This window comes from Erpetoichthys calabaricus, chromosome 5 (genome assembly GCF_900747795.2).
Source record: "Erpetoichthys calabaricus chromosome 5, fErpCal1.3, whole genome shotgun sequence".
NCBI classification, from domain to species: Eukaryota; Metazoa; Chordata; class Cladistia; order Polypteriformes; family Polypteridae; genus Erpetoichthys; species Erpetoichthys calabaricus.
Window position 1 is genome coordinate 241,631,166 of NC_041398.2, and position 18,265 is coordinate 241,649,430.

General features: G+C 42.9%; 1 protein-coding gene across 3 annotated transcripts in view; it reads right to left on the reverse strand.

Annotated features, from left to right (window-relative positions):
• dclk2a (doublecortin-like kinase 2a) overlaps window positions 1-18,265 on the reverse strand; it is a 203,365-nt gene that overhangs the window by 54,836 nt on the left and 130,264 nt on the right. For all 3 annotated transcript variants that reach the window (XM_051928152.1, XM_051928153.1, XM_051928151.1), the window contains exons 6-7: window positions 15,208-15,302; window positions 3,463-3,535 (exon numbers count right to left, since the gene is read on the reverse strand). In XM_051928152.1, the coding sequence (XP_051784112.1) occupies window positions 3,463-3,535; window positions 15,208-15,302 (168 nt within the window). The remainder of the gene's footprint in view (window positions 1-3,462; window positions 3,536-15,207; window positions 15,303-18,265) is intronic.

The window sequence follows — 18,265 nt, forward strand, 5'->3', positions numbered from 1 at the left end:
CAGCGGCATCACTGTCTGGTATGGCAACTGCAACATATCCGACCGCAAGCGCCTGCAAAGGATAGTGAAGACAGCAGAGAACATTATTGGGGTGCCTCTCCCTTCACTACAGGACATATTTTACAAACGCAGTGTCCACAAGGTCTGCAGCATTGTGCAGGACCCCTTACACCCCTCACATGGACTTTTCACACTTCTGCCATCCAAGAGAAGATACTGCAGCATCAGAGCCAGATCTGCCAGGCTGCAGGAGAGTTTTTACCCCCAAGCTGTCAGACTCCTTAACACCATGCTGCCCCCTGTGATCTTCCACACGGCCTCAACCACCTCGAAAAACAGAACTTTTATACATGTGAGCCACTGACCTGTGAAGACGAGTGTACATGTAGAGAAGAACTGAAAATCTCATACTGACCTTTAAGGATTTTGACACTCTTGATATCCTTCTGCAGTGAAACATTCTGAGCTGTCATTGTTTACGTGTCTTAAACAACTATTATCATACACTGATAATTTCTGTACTATCTATATCTATTATTTATTTATTTATTATATTATATACTGTGTGTATCTAGATTGCAAATACCATACATTGCATCAATGTTCATATTGCTAACTACACGTCAATATTGCTACTACTTCTTTGTCTCGTCTTTGCACAATGTCTTGTCTTGTTTATGTTTTAATTTTACATTTAAATTTTAATTCTATTTTTAATTTATTATTTGCATGTCATGTTGTTACACTGTGGACCCTGAGCTTCTCAATTTCATCTATCTTGTATACTTGTATATGGTTGAGATGACAATAAAGTTCACTTTCACTTAACCTGCAATTGCTCCGTCCTGGGTATGACGTTAACCTGCATCCAGCCCTAAGCATGTAGACCCATCCGATCAGCAGTGAAAAATCTGGGGGTTGGTGGCAGAATTGGCACTTAAGCCACCATAAAAAAATTCTCCCACTGTTCCATTCCATCTAAATTCAACCTGGATGGATAGCAGAGCTTCTCATTGACAGCTAGATGATCCTGGTGCTCAGCTGGAGGGTGATCTTGTGTTTTACACAGTGAACTGGTGTAAGTTCTTTCTGGCCAGGTCTCCAATTGCAAAGGCCGGGGCAGAACTCAGATTGTTGACTGGCCCTGGTTGTAATGTACTTTTTCACACTTCCATGCGGTGTTTTTTGGGTTGAAGAGTATGCACCAACACCTTTCCCATTGTGGCCTCAGGTCTCTCGACCAATCCTGTCCAGGTTCTACCTTCCTTCTCAATTCTTCCATCAGTCCATGTTTTATCCACAACAGCAGTCTCACAGGACATAAATTGTGCTTTTACACCTTTGGCCCACGCTGACCTCCAATCCCCCATTTTACTAGTTCTAGTCGAACATGTGACATGCCAAGCAGCTCAGAACATCTTATATCATTGATATCATCATACTGTGGGGTTGTTTTTCAGTAGCAGAAACTGAGAGACTGGTCATGGTTGGGGTAAAGCTGGAAGAGGAAACCTTAATGAAAACCTGCTCCAGAGCTCTCTGGACATTTGACTGGACTGAAGATTCACCTTCCAACAGAACACCAAGCAAAGACAACACAGGAGTAGCTTGGGGTCAACTCTGGGAATATCATTGAGTGACCCAGCCAGAGCCCGTACTTAAATCTCTGGAGAGACTGGAAAACAGCGAACTTGTCCACCTGACTGAGCTTGAGAGGATTTGTGGAGAAGAATGGTGGAAATTTTTCAAATTCAGGTGTGTGAAGCTTGTTGTATCAAACCCAAGAAGACTCCAGGTTGGAATCGCTGCCAAAGGGGCTTCAACTAAGTACCGAGTAAAGGGTCTGAATAGTTGTGTCAATGGAATAGTTCAGTTTTTTTATTTTTAATACATTTACAAACATTTCTAAAATCCTCGCTTCATGTTGTCATTCAGGCATATTGAGTGTCATTTGATGAGGGTGAAAAAAATTTATTTAAACGACTTTAGTACAAGGCTGCAATATAGCAAAATGTTAAAAAAGTGAAGGAGTCCAAAGACTTTCTGAAAACGCCGTAGTGGTGCAACAATAACGACACGATTATCTAGCTGTTATGTGTTGGCACTCAAACATCAATGCTAATTATAACTCACCCACCCACGGCAATGCGTACAAACTCAAAGTATAATGCAAAATTCCATCGCAGTGACCTCATGAACATAACAATCATTTTGCTGAAACTTTCTAATTGCACCAAAATCAGTATATTCCAAAATCTTAGAATCACCACAAACAAATTCAGTCTCCTGGTGAGTTGTTTACACTTGATCACGCATGAAGCTCCTGGTTCAGTTTTCACGTCCATCCTATCACTTAGGACAAGGGTGGTGGCTCTGAGGCTTGGGATCTGCACTGGTAATTGGAAGGTTGTCAGTTCAAATCCCGTAAATGCCAGAAGTGACTCCACTCCGTTGGGCTCCTGAGCAAGGCCCTTATCCTGCAATGGCTCCATCCTGGGTATGACGTTGACCTGCATCCAGCCCTGCAAGCAGACCCTCCATTCCTGTTCCATTCCATCTACACTAGTGTGGGGCTGAGGTGTCATCCGTTGCATGGTTGCACTCGAGTCCTAATCTGGGACATTGAGGTGGTTTATCTTTTGGTGGCTGCAGCAACACGGCGTATGAACGCATGCTCCTATCCTCTATCACTTAAGCATAGCTTGACTTCTCCTTCCTCTTCATTTTTTCCCATTTCTATGTGGGGTTGATGTACTTGATCGACCTTCTCCATACAGCTTGGTCCTGCACCTCCTTTTCCTTCAGATCTTCTTGTACTTTATCCATTCCCCTCCACTTTGGCCCTCACTTCTACTTCTCCTGGACTTCCAGTCCCATCACTCTTTTGCTCACACATTCATTGTCTCTGGTCATTATATGTCCATACCACTTCACCCTACTTTCCTGTACCTTGTCTTTCTTATTTCTTATTCTGTCCTCTTTTTGTAACTCCGCACATCCATCTCAATCTTCTCATTTTTGCCACATCTAACTTCTTCTCCTGTGCTCCTTCTACTGCCCACCATTTCTCGGCTCCATCCATCATTGCTGGTCTTACCACAGTCTTACCTTTAACTTTGATCATAATTCTTTGATCACACAATATTCCTGATACATTCTTCCAATTGTTCCTTCTACACTGCACACTGTGGGTTATCTCTGCATCAAGTTCTCCATGGCCTTCTTGGCCTACCACTGATCCTAGATACTTAAACTTCTCCACTCTTTTGTGTCCCTGCAGGCTAACTTCTGAATCCTGATCATCATTAAACCTCATATACTCTGTCTTCTTCTTCCTATTATCTTCAAACCTCTATCTTCTAAAGCCCTTCACCATTCTTCCCACTTCCTCTCCACTTCCTCCTTTCTTGAGCTTGACTGTCTCAATTCATTTAGGGATAATAATTTTAGAAAGATACCTACCTTCTGGACTCAAGCAGTTGACCTGGTCAGAGGTGCCATTCACGTTAGATGAGGATCCATGATGCTGAGAAATCTGAAAACACAAAAGAAATTACAACTGAATCAAAGCAAAGTGATTGAGAAACCTGATATTTGTATCATCTCTCTGTAGTGACACTTTAGCCATCTTCTCGACACGAATGCATTCATGGCAGCAAATTCTCTTTGGATCTGATGAGAACAAGGAAATGGAGTTGTACGATCTGCCAGAGAGGTAACACTCTAAGTTTATTTTACACTGTTAGAGAGAACATTGAGTTCTCAGCCACCTCCCTGACACAGGACCTTCTTGCCCAAAAAGTTCTGAACAAACACCACAAACAAACCCCCACACAACAATATTTACAGTCCTGAAAGAAGTCTTTACTGTAAGTGATGGAAGTGATTCTAGGGATGGAAACTATGGTTAAATGATGGAAAGAAGTGCAGAAATGATCCTATTCAATAAACTGCTTCTCGGAACCTGGATAGTGAAATACTGTCCTGCCATCAGAGTCCAGAAGAACAGCCTTCAGGGGCGCGCCTCTTCTCCAAGAGCATCAATGGATTGGATTGGAAGGAAAAAGAACCCAGCGCCATCCTTAAATCCAGTGGCCGAGCATCATCCTTCTCCACTACCAATGTCCAGTAAATGAAAGGTTTAGGAGCTGCTCCGGATGATGATGATTGACAAAAAAAAAAATGTCCTGCCATATCCTTCTCTTCCGGTTTTATCGGTACAGTGAATACAAGCCCCAAATTACAAATCCCACAAGCCCCCCTGCATCGGTACAAACCTGTTAAAGACACCAACCCTCATTTATAAACAGTAATCAGCACAACCAGTGGTGTTCTTCACAATTTAACAATCACTCAACAGGACCTATGTACACACAAATAAAACCCCACTATGTGGCACCGCTACCTGTAGAGAAAGTCCTGGTGGTCCCAAACTTCTGCCATTTCACAATTACTGAGGCCGCTGCATTCCTGAGAACACTGAAAGCTTTAGAATTGGTTTGTATCCCCTTTCCCTGATCGGTAGCTCACCACCATTTAATTACAGAGGTCCACAGAGAGCCCCTTGGACTTCAAAGCTTGGTTTCTGTCCTGATGTGGTGAGAATTGCAGGACCTTCTGCACACAGGTACATGTGTGTGCCATCCTAAACGATGTCCAGCCATTTCAGCTGGCCACAGGTGGACTCCAATCAAATTCTACAACCATCTCAAAGAGAAAGCAAACAGGAGGGACCTGAGTGCAATCTATAGTGAACCAGCAAAGGGTCTGAATACTTCTAGGAATGAGAGATTTCAGATTTAGATTTTTTACTTTCTTGTATACATAGTATGGAGAAAGTATAGGATTCGTGAAAAAATTAGACCTTGAGATTCTGATAAATCTTGACGTTTTAGACCTCCCTGAGTCCAAAAATAGCACTTTTGAAATGCTGTCTGTGTGTAAACACAATAACTTGAAAACACTTTGATTTTGTACACCTACTTTATATCAAAAATAAAGAATCTTATCAAGTTTTGGGCCACTTACGGCAACCGAAAGTGGTACTTTAACTGAAGACTTTCACAAGTTTCCAAGTAAACTATGGTTACAGATAGACGATTCAGATTTTGTATAGATATGTATAATGATAAAAAGCAAACAGATATGAAACTTGAGGAAAATTACTCCACCGGAAGTAGTATTTTATTTAAACAACCATCTGAATTTTTTGTATCATGGAAATATAAATGTGCACATCATATTAAAGACTGAATTCAATATAACGCATATTCTTTCAACAGCTACTATTAACTTTATTTTAATTTATACATGATCAGTTTAACAATGACGTGTAAACATTGAACATGCCAATATAAAGACGTAATGGAAACAATAAGCTGCTACATGTCCGTCGTGTTCCTGGTAATATATCTCCTTTTATATTTTTTTTCCGCCATCATTATCATAATTAAATGTAGCTAAATGCAGTTTTACCTATAGCAATTTATTGCAACAAATTATATAATATATAAAAGATATTATATAATATTATATAATACACTTTTTCTATGTTTTCAGATAACTCTTTTTACTTTGCACGTAGTCTAGGTAACGCATATTTAATCATGAAAAACCTCCACCACCACTTTCGACCTCATATATAAATGTCTATGCATGGAAGTGTGTGGGGTTTTGTCTGTCCGGCCTAGAAGTGATAGGTGGAGTCGGGGTAAGAGCTCCACCTCCGAGGAAACAGAAAACTCGCTTAGCCACTAATAACACAAACGAGGCGAACACATCAGCAAAACGAAACCTCCGAAGAAAGACAAAGTCGCTTAGTCGCTAATAACATAAGTGATGTGAGCACATCGGCAAAACGAAACATCCGAAGAAAGACAAAGTCGCTTAGTCGCTAATAACACAAATGATGTGAGCACATCGGCAAAACAAAAACCTCCGAAGAAAGACAAAGTCGCTTAGTCGCTAATAACACAAGTGATGTGAGCACATCGGCAAATCGAAACATCCGAAGAAAGACAAAGTCGCTTAGTCGCTAATAACACAAATGATGTGAGCACATCAGCAAAACAAAAACCTCCGAAGAAAGACAAAGTCGTTTAGTCACTAATAACACAAGTGATGTGAGCACATCGGCAAAACGAAACATCCGAAGAAAGACAAAGTCGCTTAGTCGCTAATAACACATATGATGTGAGCACATCGGCAAAACAAAACATCCGAAGAAAGACAAAGTCGCTTAGTCGCTAATAACATAAGTGATGTGAGCACATCGGCAAATTGAAACATCCGAAGAAAGACAAAGTTGCTTAGTCGCTAATAACACAAGTGATGTGAGCACATCGGCAAAACAAAACCTCTGAAGAAAGACAAAGTCGCTTAGTCGCTAATAACACAAGTGATGTGAGCACATCGGCAAAACAAAAACCTCCGAAGAAAGACAAAGTCGCTTAGTCGCTAATAACACAAGTGATGTGAGCACATCGGCAAATCGAAACATCCGAAGAAAGACAAAGTCGCTTAGTCGCTAATAACACAAATGATGTGAGCACATCGGCAAAACAAAAACCTCCGAAGAAAGACAAAGTCGCTTAGTCGCTAATAACACAAGTGATGTGAGCACATCGGCAAAACAAAACATCCGAAGAAAGACAAAGTCGCTTAGTCGCTAATAACATAAGTGATGTGAGCACATCGGCAAATTGAAACATCCGAAGAAAGACAAAGTTGCTTAGTCGCTAATAACACAAGTGATGTGAGCACATCGGCAAAACAAAACCTCTGAAGAAAGACAAAGTCGCTTAGTCGCTAATAACACAAGTGATGTGAGCACATCGGCAAAACAAAAACCTCCGAAGAAAGACAAAGTCGCTTAGTCACTAATAACACAAGTGATGTGAGCACATCGGCAAATCAAAACATCCGAAGAAAGACAAAGTCGCTTAGTCGCTAATAACACAAATGATGTGAGCACATCGGCAAAACAAAAACCTCCGAAGAAAGACAAAGTCGCTTAGTCGCTAATAACACAAGTGATGTGAGCACATCGGCAAAACAAAACATCCGAAGAAAGACAAAGTCGCTTAGTCGCTAATAACATAAGTGATGTGAGCACATCGGCAAATTGAAACATCCGAAGAAAGACAAAGTTGCTTAGTCGCTAATAACACAAGTGATGTGAGCACATCGGCAAAACAAAACCTCTGAAGAAAGACAAAGTCGCTTAGTTGCTAATAACACAAGTGATGTGAGCACATCGGCAAAACAAAAACCTCCGAAGAAAGACAAAGTTGCTTAGTCGCTAATAACACAAGTGATGTGAGCACATCGGCAAATCGAAACATCCGAAGAAAGACAAAGTCGCTTAGTCGCTAATAACACAAATGATGTGAGCACATCGGCAAAACAAAAACCTCCGAAGAAAGACAAAGTCGCTTAGTCGCTAATAACACAAGTGATGTGAGCACATCGGCAAAACAAAACATCCGAAGAAAGACAAAGTTGCTTAGTCGCTAATAACACAAGTGATGTGAACACATCGGCAAAACGAAACATCCGAAGAAAGACAAAGTCGCTTAGTCGCTAATAACACATATGATGTGAGCACATCGGCAAAACAAAAACCTCCGAAGAAAGACAAAGTCGCTTAGTCGCTAATAACACAAGTGATGTGAGCACATCGGCAAATCGAAACATCCGAAGAAAGACAAAGTCGCTTAGTCGCTAATAACACAAATGATGTGAGCACATCGGCAAAACAAAAACCTCCGAAGAAAGACAAAGTCGCTTAGTCGCTAATAACACAAGTGATGTGAGCACATCGGCAAAACAAAACATCCGAAGAAAGACAAAGTCGCTTAGTCGCTAATAACATAAGTGACGTGAGCACGTCGGCAAATCGAAAAATCCGAAGAAAGACAAAGTCGCTTAGTCGCTAATAACACAAGTGATGTGAGCACATTGGCAAATCGAAAAATCCGAAGAAAGACAAAGTCGCTTAGTCGCTAATAACACAAGTGATGTGAGCACATCGGCAAAACAAATCCTCTTAGGAGAGAGACGCCCAGAGTAGTTCCTTACAATTGCCTGACATCTCTGCATCTCAATTTTTTTTCTGATGGTTTCAATACTTTTTAGGATCCCGGGCTTTTTACACTAGTTTTAATGTAAAGTTTGATTATAAATAGAGATAAACGACTGTGTATCGATACTATCAATTAGTTATGATGAGAAACAAAGAGATATGATATTTAAGAAATAGTGTGCAACTTGAAGTGGCTCTGATGACCTTTTCCACAATCTCAGTATACAAGAAATTTGAGGGGAGCCCACTCCCGATTTTTATAAATTTGCAAACATGTCTTCACTTTATCATTATGTGTTACTGAGTGTGGGTTGATGGGCAAAAATGTCAAATGTATTCATTTAAAATGAAATCTACAAGACAATAAAGTGTGCAGATAGTGAAGGGGTCTCACTAGTTTCTAAACCCACTGTAGCAATGTCCGTTTACGCTCCTGTCCCCGACACCCTGAATTGGACTAACTGAGTTTGACAATGTAATGCTTTGTCTGGATAACATCTGAAACTCTTCAGATTTGTTACCCATTAAGAATATTCGATAAAATGTCTAATAATTGGCTCTGAGGCTAAGGATCTGTGCTGGTATCCAGAAGGTTGCTGGTTCAAATCCCCATCACTGCCAAAAGAGACCCTACTCTGCTGCGCCCTTGAGCAAGACCCTTAACATGTAATTGCTCTAGGGACGCTGTACAATGACTGACCCTGCGCTCTGACCCCAAGGGCTATGCGAAAACTAAGTAATTTCCTTCGGGATTAATAAAGTTAAAAAAAAAATATAACCACACAGTTCATGGAGTTACTCAAATGAAACCAAATAAAAACCAAACAGAAGACCACTGAATCTCATAAGCTACCCCACTACTGTTTTTTTTTGTTTAAAGCTTTTAGAGTCTGAACATCAAACAGATGAGGAAGAGGTTTGCTGCAGATTCTCACCACCCCTCTCTCTGTATGAAGAATTGCTTCCCTAATGTGTATTGAATGCACTTCCACTAAGTTCCCACTAGATGTCACTATTCACCTAAAAGAGTCACCACACAACACTTGAGCGTTCAAACCGATTTGATGAAGCCCTTCAGCCCATCCATGTCATTTTCTCTAAAATAGCATCGAGTTGAGTTATGCAGGACCCTCAAGTCCTATTACCTACTACACTACTTGGTCGCTTATTCCACATATCTATCTTCAAGTCGGTCCCAACTTTGTTTGCAGTGAACGTGGCCCACTCTTCCAGGCAGATTTGCTCCAGCGTGTTAGGGTTAGTCTGACGACTAACACTGCACTGCAGTTTTCCAGTAGGATCGCAGATTCCCAATGAGATTGACATCAGGGCTTGACTGGGCCACTGGAGGATATTCAGCCTTTGGCGCTAGAACAACGCCAAGGTTGCTTTGTCTTGGTGTTTTGGCTCAGCACCCTGCTCAAAAATGAACTTTCATCCAAGATTCAGTGTTTTTTAGCAAACATCAACAGGTGTTCTTGCAGTATTTGTATGTGTGTTTCCATCTTACATTTACCTTCTCTTAACAAGTTGCCCTGTCATTGCTCATAACACAACCACTACATACTTCACTGCAGGTCTGGTGTCACATTTGGATCATGGATATCTCTTTGAGCTCCTTCTTGGTCTCATCTGACTCCAAACTGTCCTAACATCAGGTAACTCTCACGCTTTCTGGGAAAACTTCTCCAGGTCCTTTTTGAGTAATGGCTTCTTCCACGAAGATCAGGACTCCTCACATGGCTGACTGGTGCACCAGTCCTCCAGTCTTAGCTCCTGAGCTCCTGAGCTCTTTCAAAGTGATCACTGGGCTCTTCTCTCACAAGTCTCCATTTTGTTTGCACAGAAAGGTTGGAAGGGTGGTCTCCCTGATGATTACACCTAACAGTGACATGTGGGCCATCCAGACATGTGATGTTGTTTTCCCTTTCCCTGCTGTTTGCATTTGTAATAATTTATTTCTTAACTTTTTAACTCATTTTCCTGATTGCACTTCAGATCCACGGTGATTCCTTAGCCGTGGGTTTTTGTTTAATTGATGCACTGAGACCACTCTCACTGTCATCTGTGTAGAATTATTACTCACACAACACTGGTTTCCATTTCTGTGTCCAAATGAATTCCTTCTGGACACTTGGAATTTACCTCAGTTTTCTTTGTGTGGCATCTCCTGACTCACAGGTACAAGAAAACCCTTCATATATGACATACCACTGGACGCGTCTTCATGTTTATTATGTAAGATATATGGCTTTTTGGCCATCTAGACCCCAAAAAAACACATTTTTTGGCCATTTTTGGGTCATATTTTGTGCAGGAAATGACACCCTTATGAAAAAGAGTAAACCAATAGGGGTCTTCAGCAAAAATGATTAAAAGGGCTTGAAGCTACGCATGGCATCTCAACCTACCCCAGGGGTTCAACTTTTACCAGGATCTTCATCATTGTTGATCCTTTTAGTGGGGAACTGGACAAGGCTGCCCTCTAAGCCAGTATGCCACTGTAGGTGCCAGTGTGTTTTAGACATCCTGCACGATTTGCTTCCAGCTGGTTCGATCTCTTGCTATCGCCTTGGCGTCCATTAGACTGAGTTAATGTCGTCTGAGGTCATCCTCAACTTGACACGCCCAAGATTTCTTAGACGCATTTTGTTGTACCTTCCAGGTTGTTGGGCGGCTTCACCATAGTAGGCAGTAAGGGAGTCGGTTTTTGTACTTTCTGCACATGTGGCCAAACCAGCGTTGCCTTCTTTTCTGAATTTCCTCAGCTATACTGGGTTGTTGGAGGCATCTGATCCTTATCGTTTCATTTCGTAGGCACTCTTTGAGCGAGATTACGAAAATTTTCCACAAGCATCGCATCAGGAATAGTTCTAGCTCAGGGGTGCCCACACTTTTTCGGCTTGCGAGCTACTTTTAAAATGACCAGGTTGAAATGATCTACCTACATTAAAAATGCTATATATTGTGGTGCCCGGCCAGGACGCCCAGGAGGACCGGAGGAGGGCTTGTGGATCCTCCGGAACACGAGGGGGCGTCCTCCTTGGTTGCTGTGGGGACCACAGGTACAGAGCTTGGAAGCTCATCCCTGTAGGGACCCGTGGTCACCGTCAGGGGGCGCCCCAATGCCTTGGGAGTGTTGGACCTCAGTACTTCCGCCACACCGGGAAGTGCTGGGGGGAAGAGAATTGGAGACACCCGGTGGACTTCCGGTTTCACCGCTGGAGCTTCCGCCACACAGGGGTGTGGCTACGAGCCCTCAGGATGCAGCTGGAGCCCTTCCGGGGTGAATAAAAGGGGCCGCCTCCCTCCAGTCAGGGGCAAGAGTCGGGAGGAAGAAGGACGAAGCTTGGTAGAGAGGAGTGGAGATGGACCAGAAACTATTAAGGCATTGTGTTGTGGCCAAGGACTTGAGGGGTGATTGGTGCTGAGGCACTGGGTTTGTGCACTTCCACTGTAAATATTATGATGAATAAACGTGTGTGTGGTGAAACCATCGTGTCTACCTGTCTGTGTCCGGGCTGTTCCCCACAATATATATATTTATATTGAGTATAATTTATACATAAAATATATGTTGATATACCTTGCATAACTGAATAACCCTTATGGCACAGTAACAATTCAATACATTTATGGTCACTACAGTATTTGGATTTAATAATCTTCATGTGTCGCTTCCCGGGTCCTCCCTGCGTGGAGTTTGCATGTTCTCCCCGTGTCTGCGTGAGTTTCCTCCCACAGTCCAAAGACATGCAGGTTCGGTGGATTGGTGATTCTAAATTGGCCCTAGTGTGTGCTTGGTGTTTGTGTGTGTCCTGCGGTGGGTTGGCACCCTGCCCGGGATTGGTTCCTGCCTTGTGCCCTGTGTTGGCTGGGATTGGCTCCAGCGGACCCCCGTGACCCTGTGTTTGGATTCAGCGGGTTGGACAATGGATGGATGGATGGATAATCTTCATGTGGGAAAAGGCTGACTTGCATAAATAAGTAGGAGCTGAATAATTCAGTCAAGGAGGTCACACATTTCCTCATGTTTGGGTACTTTTCCTCTGTGAGTAAGTTCCAAAACTGTCCATGAGCCCCATACTGCAGCTGAATGTCATCCTCCACTGTAGAGGAGTTTTAGGTGAAACAGTGTTGCAATTTTTGATGTGGGTGAATCACCCTCAACATCTTCCCTAAATGCAGCGTTTCTCAACCTTTAAGTATTTGCGACCCGAGTTTTTATAACAGTTTTAATTGCGCCACCCCAACGTTTTTTTGAAACCCTAATAAAATTTGTTCCTATAATTTTTGCTGCCAATACACCGCTACAAGTTTAAAATTCTCCTACGAATAGCGAAATTACGCCACATATGGCAACATTCGCGCCCCCTTTTGCTTCGGTGTGTCTGCCTTTGCTTTTGAATTCAGCCGAGTGAAAAATGACGGCTGTCCGATTAACTGCGATTTTAGTTCCCTCGCCTTTCTCTTTCTCAAATCGCTTTTTGGAAGGGAAGTCAGTTTCGTAGTTTTTATGAACAGTTCAAAAGTGCCTTTCCACTTTTTCCTTCTTTGGAATAGCAATGGTAGTTTGACAGATCAGCACTTCGATTGTGACATTGTGAGAAAAAAAAAAATCCTCTTCCGATTCCACATCCAGCCCAAACCCCCGAACAAATTTTTTTTTTTAAATCCCTTCTTTAGTCGATATAAATTGGAAGGTTAACTAGATCACTTAGATAGCCGGAGTTTTGCAGTAGCTCATGCGTTTGATCGTGTGTGCGGGATGACCATTGTCTTAGAAGAAAAGAGATCTCAGACTGGCCACCCTGTATGTCAATCAAGTGGCAAATGCCTTAGGGAGGATATACAGTACTAGCCATGTGCCCACAACTACGTTGCGCGTGTTAAAGTTGTCTGTGAAGGGCTCCCTGTTTAAACGCAGCTGCCAGTCGTGAACTGGGCCCTTCGTCGCACAGCATTATGATTTTTTATAAGGGAAACAAAATTATAAAACAAAACCCTTGGACATTGATTCGATAGGAACGGCCTACTCGGAATCACTGTCCGAATAGTAATTATGTGGTGGTGTAGGAGCATTTCTGCTTCTCTCCGTTCACAGTCCGTCTCGTTTTCACGACGCTGTCGTTTCCTCTCATGATCTCTTCTCAACCTTTCTCCAATCTCGCAGGTTGCTTTGTGGCAATCCAAAGAGTAAGGAAGAACCAATGCTTCTTTCTTGAACTCCAAACGCCGACTGATGGAAAATCACAGAAGTGTGTCCGACTTATATACTCTGACTGCCGACTCCAAAAAGCGGGTGAACATTCGATTTGGATGAAGTGCTGCCAATGACGGTCGATAGAAACACAAAAAACCACAGTCTCGACAATGAAGCAGGTGTCGACGCCAGATCTAAACACAAACAGTGGTATCGACAGTGTTTGTAAAGAAAAGTTACAACCAAGGCAGTGTCAGGGGAACATGAATTCACAGACAAACAAAGATCAAGATCCAAATGAAGATTATATATAAAGATTAGTTAATTTAAAGCACAACAATTTGTTTAGTTTGAATGTCTGTGTTTTGAGGTGTGACTGGAGTACTATAGTCTTCAGTACTATAAACCTGGAGGAGATTCTTAATGCAATGCCTATGTTTTAGCTGCCATCTAGTGCTTCTTCTTCTAATTCATTCCCGGACAAACAAACATCAAGATCCAAATGAAGATTATATATAGAGATGTTAGACTAACATTTAAAAAAAATTTTTTTGAATGCAACGCGATCTACCTGCACCACCTTTCCAATCTACCGGTCGATCGCGATCGACGTATTGGGCACCCCTGTTCTAGCCTGTTGATGTCTGTTTGCGAAAGCGTCCAAGTCTCGGAGCCATAGAGGAGGACTGGGATGACAAGTCACCGGAAGAGTCGCATCTTAGTCTTGATTGTTATATTGTTTTATTTGTTTTTATTAATTTTATTGTAATCATTCCATACAAATAGATCAATTTTTACAAAAGAGAGGATTGAAAATAAGTCGCCCCCCGTTATATTGTTTTAACACTAAAGGCACCAATTCAGTGACCCAAAGGCAGCAGTGATTTGGTCGATTCAGTCGAGAACCTCGGAGGCAGCGGCTGTTTTTTTTTTTTCCTGTATGACTGACTTCTACCTCGTGACGTAAATGATTAAATTTCTTATAAACATCCCGATTTAGTGTGGCTTATGCTGTAAACTCAGACTTGTATGAAATGTTGACTCATCAGCTCACCAAACACGACACCACTGTGCGACTTTCAGATGAGCTCAAGCCCAGAAAAGTCAGCAGATCTTGTCAACAGTGTGGGTGTTTGGTGTCAGCTTGGCACATTTAATCCTTCACGTGCATCTGTGGATTCAGCGGTCAATGGGGTTGACTGACAGAGATCTACTGAAGGATTCCCAAAGCCCCGGTCGTGATATCCATTACAGACGCATGACGGTTTTTAAGACGGTGATGTCTGAAAGATTGGAGATCACGCGCATTCACAACTTGTGTTCAGCCTTGGACTTTATGCACTGACATTGGACAGGATTGCTTGAATCTTTCAATGATATTGTGCACTGTGGATGGTCAAAGGTGCAACATCCTACCAATGTGCCTTTGGAGAATGTTTTTCTCAAGCTTCTGGATTATTCTCTGACCCATCTATTGGTGACACAGCAAATCTCGACCCATCCCTGTCTTGAAGACTCTGCCTTTTTGGGGGCTCCTTATATACTAGAACGTGACTGCCCCACCTCTTTCACATCATCTGTCTGACTTCACCTTGTCACATCATTGTTAGTCCTACACTACGCCTGTCCCAACTTTTCTCGAGAGCATTGCAGGCCATCAATTTCAGAATAAACGTCTGTCTACCCAAAACAACGCAGTTGATTAGGTCCAACGTGAAATGTCTTGTCTTTAAACTGTTTGTGTTTGAACACGAGTTAAAGTAAATTTACAAATCACTCCTTTTCCATGCTGTCCCCAAACTTTTTTGGAATTGGAATTCATTTGGAAAATATCTACTCCATGTCTGGTGGTCAAACCTAAAGCATTTGTTTATTAAAACTCGCACGACCTGATGGGAAGAACTGTTTGGACACAACTTACCTTGAGACTTCGCAGACTGCCTGGACTGGTGGGCGAAGAGCTGGAAGACTTGGTAGACTTGGGTGTGGACAGTTGACTGGTGGGGGTCCCATTGACTAGGAGGGCAAAAAAAAAATAAGAAACACAAGAAGGTTAAGGAGACTGCTGGTCATTTCACACACTTTTATTTATTTTAGATATACAGCACCTTCAGAAAGTCTTCAGACTCCTTCACATTTGTCACATTTTGTTGTGCCCTTGTGCTTAAATCGTTAAAATTAATTTTCCCCCCTCATCATGCGACAATCAATATCTGTAATAAGTACATAAGTTTAATATGTCACTGTGCTCTGTACAAAAAATATTTTATAAATCCACTCCCATGTACAGCTAACACAAGGCCACATTTAGCACACAGAGGGTCATCATTTAGAACTGCTAGGCAAGCATTAGAAGACAAGAAAGGGACAACTATGAAATGGGCATTGTACTGTTTCTGTGTGTCAGAGTTAGCATGACATTGGATCTTCTTTGCCTTGTTTGGAATGGCATGATTTACCTAAGTGAGGGCCTGCACATGGAGAAAGAGTATAAAGCCTTGGAACATGGCCCGGCACACTTTTGAAGCCGACAGACGGATGGGGGATAACGTCATTCGATCCTGAAAATCCTTCCAGCATAGCGACGAAAATGGCAGACTGTATACATCGAGCTCCCACTTCAGTAATGGTCTTGTCATGGCTTCCTCGTCTGTTATGCCGCGTAAACCGTCATTAAAAAAGCTACGTTATTTCTCCTATGTGATTTCTTGCCGCCGTATCACTAAGGGAGGTGTATCGCCTTTTTATATTATATCTGCATAGTTTCTGGTTATGTAACATGCCGCAATTACAAAAGAACTTATTCCAACCAGGGAGCTAGCGCCCCCTGCTGGATTCAATATCCCAGAATGATAAAGCAAAAACAGGAGTTTAAGAATTTTCGCAAATGCATTAAAAATAAAAAAAGTGAATTATCCCATCCACACAAGTCTTTGTCGTAACACGTGACATTTGTCTCAGGTTCATCCCATTCCATTGACCATCACTGAGATGTTTCCACACCTTGTTCGGAGTGTGCCGGTGAGAAATGCAATTGAGTTGGAGATAAGGCAAACATTGGTCTGCAGAAGGTCCCACAGCTGAGCAAAAACCAAGCCATGAGGTAAAAAGGAACTGCCCTGCAAAACTAAAAATGGGATTGTGTGGAAGCACAAATGTGGGGAAGGCTACAGAAATTTCTGCACTATTGGAGTTTTCCAAGAGCACAGTGACCTCCATAATTCTTAATTGAAAGACAAGTTTGGGACAACCACTACTCCTCTGACTGAGCAATTAAGGGCGAAAGTAAAGCCTTTGGTAAGAGAGGTGACCAAGAAGCCAATGGTGACTCTGGAGGAGCTCCAGAGAATTTGTGTGGAGACTGGAGGACAACCTTCACTGCAACACTCCACTAATCAGGGGTTTATAGAAAAGTGGCCTGACAGAAACCTCTCCTCAGTAAAAGACACTTGGAAGCTCACTTGGAGTTTGTAAAATGGCACGTGAAGGACTCTCAGGCTGTGAGAAACAAGATTCTCTGGTCTGATGAAACCAACATTGAACTGTTTGGACTCAATTCTAAGTGCTGATCACCTGCATGATAGCTTTCCAATGGTGAAGCATGGTGGTGTCCGCACCACGCTGGGGGTGTGGGGTACTGGGAGAGTAGACAGGGTTGAGGGAAAACAAATTGGAGCAAAGTACAGAGTTCTTAATGATAATCTACTCCAGAGTGCACTAGACCCCAGACTGGCCTGAAGGGTCAATCACCCTAAGCACAAAGCAAAGACAAACACAGGAGTGGCTTAGGATCAACTATGGGGACGTTCTTGAGTGTCCGAGCCAGAACTTGGACTCTGGAGACACCTGAAAGTAGTCTCCATCCAGCCTGATAGTACTTGAGTACTTGATAGTACTGCAAAGAGGAACGGCAGAAAATTCATAAATCCAGGTGTAGGAAGTTTATTGTGTCAAACCCAAGAAGACTCCAAGCTGGAACGGCTGTCAAAGGGGCTTCAACTCAGCATTGTGTGAAATGTCTGAATACTTGTCAGATCAGGTCGGGGGAGCATGCACTGGTGCAGCGCGTTGCCGCACCCACCACACGACGAAACAGCTCATGATCCTGACTGGCAATCCACCAGGCAGACACGCGGTCCAGTCCCACCCTCTGGAAATTACCATCTATCTGCCACTGCCAGGTGTTACGTGGGTGTCCCCTTGGCCTGGTCCAACCGCTCAGGTCTTCAACAATGAGCTGGATCACCCTCGAGTAATCCGCCACATGGCCGTAGTGCTGTAACTGGTGCTCCCTCTTCACAATGCAGGTCATGTGCCTCATTCGGGACTCCAAGAGCAACACAAAGTCAAACCAGCGGTACCTACTGTAAGGATTCTCCGAAGAGACACAGGAGTGAAGGAGTCCAGTCTTCAACTCAGGTCACTGGATAGCGTCCATGTCTTGCAAAACAGTGAGCACCAAGACTTGGACCTTCGTCCTTTTACAAAGATATCAGGAGCGCCACACACCCCTTTCCAGCAACCTCCTGACCCCCCATGCTCTCCCAATCCGTCTACTGACTTCATAGGAACAGTCACCAGAGACATGAATGTCACTGCAGAGATAAGTAAACTTCTCGACAAGGTCAACACTCTCTCCGCAAACAGACACACTGCTGTGCCCAAGAGGTCATTAAAAGCCTGTATCTTTGTTTTTATCAGGAACCTCACAAGCCCAGACACTCAGACCCCTCACTCAGTCTCTCGAGACCCCCGATCAGAGCCTCCATTGACTCTGTGAAGATCACAGCATCATCAGCAAAGTTGAGATCAGTGAATCTTTCTTCACCAACAGATGCCCCACAGCCGCTGGACCCCACGACCCTCCTCAACACCCAGTCCATACAAGTACTGAACAGAGTAGGAGCAGAACACACACCTGACGGACCCCAAAATCAACTGGGAAAAACACATTGATTCTGCCTCCACTCTGCACAGCA